General features: G+C 37.9%; 1 protein-coding gene across 1 annotated transcript in view; it reads right to left on the bottom strand.

The window, feature by feature from the left end:
• The window catches only part of LOC106881243 (mitogen-activated protein kinase kinase kinase 1), a 152,012-nt gene that overhangs the window by 4,935 nt on the left and 142,341 nt on the right, over positions 1 to 4,736 (bottom strand). The window contains exons 17-18 of the mRNA XM_052969870.1: positions 3,093 to 3,224; positions 548 to 690 (exon numbers count right to left, since the gene is read on the bottom strand). Of these exons, the coding sequence (XP_052825830.1) occupies positions 548 to 690; positions 3,093 to 3,224 (275 nt within the window). The remainder of the gene's footprint in view (positions 1 to 547; positions 691 to 3,092; positions 3,225 to 4,736) is intronic.

The following is a 4,736-nucleotide window of genomic DNA, read 5'->3' as shown; positions in this document are numbered from 1 at the left end:
ATATATATATATATATGTATGTATGTATGTATGTATGTATGTATATATGTATGTATACACAGGAGTTGGACAAAATAATGGAAACACCTAGCATCATAGCATCATAATTTTGAAATATCTATAAAACCATCAAAAGCTTGTTTATTTTTATGTTATTTCATTTATTATTAGTGTTGCTTAATATGTTTTTCTAAAATTGCTGTTTCTTTTCAGATATCAGAAAATGGTAATTAAAATTCATTAAAATGACATATCTATTGGACTTTCAAAGAGGTCAAAAGTAGTTAACCATTTAATGGTTTTAGTAAATTTATACAGAAAAAGTAAGCATTATACTGTCCAACAAAAATAAAAGTCAACTTCATTATATTTTTTCTGTAAAAACCGATTCTGACATTAAATGAGTCAACTTCCTGTACATCATTTTTCAACAAAAAAAAATTTCTAAAAAATTCTGGAAAAAAAAAGTGCATAAATTACATGGGTTTTTATGGTATACACACACACATATTAAACTGAAGTAATGATAGAATGACAGTAATTTTACCTCTGGCGCCATAAAGGCTATTGTCCCTAGTAATTGTCCCTGAAATTCACCAGCTTGAGTAGTCTGTGATGCCAAACGAGCAGCCGCACCAAAATCACCAATTCGGACCCTCTGTCCAGTACTGTCCACTAAGAGGTTAGCACCTGCAGATATAAATATAGAGAGATGTGAATGTTTGTGGTCAATGAGAGTGTGTACACCAGTCATAGGCAAACTGCAGCTCACATGCTGCATGGCTAATGAAAAATTACTTTGAATTTTCTATTTTGTAGTGCAGCCAGCCAGCCTGAAGATGTGCCATGTTTCATAGAGCCTGCTTCTCAAAAAGGTTTGCCAATGCTTGGTGTATACGGTACAGAGTAAACAGTTCACAGCAAACATTGACATAAACAACACAGATACAAAACAAACACAAACAAACACAAACACACACATATATTTTTATTAATATTTAGCAGAAGCAACGGAATGAATCAAGGTCAAAGAGTTTCATCTGTTGGCACCTATCAAACTAGTTACAGGTTGAAGGTCTGTGTGCTTATTATAGCTATGTAAGACACAAATAAGATGATAATTTATTTTCGAATGCAGAGACACCGTTAGAACAGCAAAAACATTTGATAAATTACTCTTATAAAGCGGAAAAGGGAGGCACAATGGCTCAGTGGTTAGGGCAGCGGATTCGCAGTCGTAGGATCACGGTTTCAATTCCCAGACCGGGCGTTGTGAGTGTTTATTGAGCGAAAACACCTAAAAGCTCCACGAGGCTCCAACAGGGGATGGTGGCGAACCCTGCTGTACTCTTTCACCACAACTTTCTCTCACTCTTACTTCCTGTTTCTGTTGTGCCTGTAATTCAAAGGGTCAGCCTTGTCACACACTGTGTCACCCTGAATCTCCCCCAAGAACTACGTTAAGGGTACACATGTCTGTGGAGTGCTCAGCCACTTGCATGTTAATTTCACGAGCAGGCTGTTCCGTTGATCGGATCAACTGGAACCTTCGTCATCATAACCGATGGCATGCCAACCAACAAGTAATTATATATGTATACACGCACACAGAGGTTAGCACATAAGTACAAAACAAGGTGGGAAAAATAATAATAATAATAATAATGTATAGTGCTCAAGTGCACTGCAACTCATCAAAGGTGCATGTAGAGTACATAGAATTATGTGCAAAAGTGAGGAAAGTGAACAGTGTAAGAGTCATGATGTACATGTGTGCATGCGTATGGAGGGAGGTGGGATATCAGGTGTAGTGTTAGCACCGAAGATAGAGTAATATGCTTTTTTTAAAGCTGTAAAATTATCACAAGACTATTACTCAGAGTTTCACATTCCCATTCATCACAACTGTCCAACAAATGGGAACGTCAAACTCTGAGTAACAGTCTTGTGATAATTTTGCAGCTCTAAAACAGTGAAGCAGTAATATTTTGTAGAAGGTTGATCATTATGACCAGTCAGAAAATGAAGAGTAATGATACATATTAAGAATATATTGAGTATACATTAAACAGAAAACCATAAGATTTATTGACATAATGAATTATTTAGCCACATGGAGTTGTGTTGTGGGGTGGTATCATTGGGGACAGACTTGTTGGCCCAGTCAGGGTGCCTGAAGAGTTTAAAGTGACTGCAGCCACATTTTAAGGAGAGATGTGAGAGGCCAGATCTGGTTGGTTTGAACATAATATAGATAGAATATTTGGGCTGGATATGGCTGGTTTAAATGCTAAAGGATTAATATTTGTTTCATTTTTAGTGTGTTGATCACGGGAAGCAGTTTCAGTTCTGAAAAATCAGCAATCCAAAATGGTTTTGTAACCTAGAGTTCCAGAAAATTGATGTTGTACTTGTACAACACAGAAAAATATGCAAGATACTTGCATACATATAACAGACACACACGTGTATACTATGCACATAAATACAATACACAAACACGTATCACACACAGTTACAATATCCAGGTATGTCAACTGGAACTCCGTTAGTTATGGTAACGAGGGTTCCAGTTGATCCGATCAATGGAACAACCTGCTCGTGAAATTAACTTGCAAGTGGCTGAGCACTCCACAGACACGTGTACCCTTAATGTAGTTCTCAAGGAGATTCAGAATGACACAGAATGTGACAAGGTGAAATAAAGTGTCTTGCTGAAGGACACAACACACCACCAGAAATCAAACTCATGACCCTGTGACTGTGAGCTGGATACCCTAACCACTAAGCCACACAACAGGCATATAACACACACACACACACACACACACACATATATATATCACATACACACAAATACAATACACATACATATATTGTGCTATGGCTATAGGACAGATTGAGTTATGCTTTGGCTACAATACAGACTGTCATAGTGTTGTGTCATGGCTTTGATATGTACAGTGGTAGCATTTGTTGTGGCTACAGTATGCAGTGTAGTAGTGTTGTGTTGTGGCTACAGTGTAGAGAAACTGAATGATATTCTTAGAACTGACCCACATGACCAGATGGGTTTGAGGTTTGCCACTCACCTTTAAGATCACGATGTAGAACTTGGTTTTCATGAAGATATGTCAAGCCACGGAGGACTTGGTGTGTGTAGCTAATGACCACAGTCTCAGAAAAGTTGCCATACTTTGCCAATAGGTTGGAAACAGAGCCACCTGGTGACATAAGGGTACATAAAAAAAGAGCATTACACACAGCAGCTAAATATATCATCATCATCATCATCATCATTATGTAGTGTCTGCTTTCCATGGGATAAGACTGTTTGACTGGAACTGGAAAGCCAGAGAACTGCACCAGGTTCCAGTTTAATTTGGCATGTTTTCTATGGTTGGACGCCCTTCCTAATGCCAACCACTTTACAGAGTGTAGTGGGTGCATTTTGTGTGCCAGTTACATAACACCAGCATCAGCCACAACTTCCCAAGCACAGTATATCATCAAAGGTCTCAGTCACTTGTCACTGCCTTCATTAGGCCCAATGTTCAAAGAGTGCTTTTTACGTGCCACCGGCACAGGTGCCAGTTATGTGATGCTAGCATCAGCCACGACTACGACTTCAGTCGGTTCAACGGGTCTTCTCAAGCACGGCATATCACCAAAGATCTTAGTCACTTGCCATTGCCTCTGTGAGGCCCAAAGAAAATGAAGTAAATTTTAAATGGGGGATAGTTTTGAAAACAGCCTAGAAAATCAGGTAAATAACCCTAGAAAAGGTATAGGGTACAATTTTCCGTGACCACTCGCTGGCAACTCTTTCTCATCTTAGAGTATTTATCCAATTTTCAAAATTCAAAATTTAATTTATTTTCAGTAACCCACTCAACGTGAGGTGCTTGGTGTTAGGAAGGGCATATAGATGTAAAAACCATGCCAAAACAGACACTGAAGCCTGGTGCAGTCTTCTGCTTAGCCAGCTCCTGTCAAACCGTCCAACCCATGCCAGCATGGAAAGCAGATGTTAAATGATAATCATGATGATGATGATGATGATGATGATGATGATGATGATGATATATACATATATGAAATAACAGAAGTTGAAAATGCACAGAGAATGTATATGAAGACTTATTTATATCAATATCAATGCCAGTTTCATATTTGTATTATTTTCAAAAGTGTAAGATTTGAGAGACATGGAGCTGTGTCACGAATTATCATTTCTAGGCCTTGTCCTAAAGTGTGTTCATTTTTATAAAGAGATGTGGCTCTCATCACAATCAGTTAACATATAGATTGACTGGCTGGAGATGATCACACAGTAAAGTAAGGGTACTTTTGGATCAGTTCTCTGCCACGTCCATGGATTAAAGCCAAGTGATAGCTGTGTGTGGGGGTAACATCAAAAGTTTAGTTCAGGATCTCCATCATGTGACAGTCACACCAATAGCTATGCTTCCTCTAGTCTGTGAAATAAAACACAGCTGAAAGGCTACACATTTTCACAGAAAATTACAATTGATACCATTTATATGATAGTAATATATATATGGGGATGTTTCTATGTGGCCTGCTTGTTTGTTGCACCTTGTTTACCATTTTGTCCTTGTTCTTTTGCCACGTCATGTACCCAGTTATGTATCTATATGTACATGTAGATGAACGTATATACATACATGTACATATATATGCATATACTCATATATTGTTTATATATATATATA

The sequence above is a fragment of the Octopus bimaculoides genome, chromosome 8, assembly GCF_001194135.2.
Source record: "Octopus bimaculoides isolate UCB-OBI-ISO-001 chromosome 8, ASM119413v2, whole genome shotgun sequence".
NCBI classification, from domain to species: Eukaryota; Metazoa; Mollusca; class Cephalopoda; order Octopoda; family Octopodidae; genus Octopus; species Octopus bimaculoides.
This window is presented reverse-complemented; position numbering and strand designations above follow the sequence as displayed.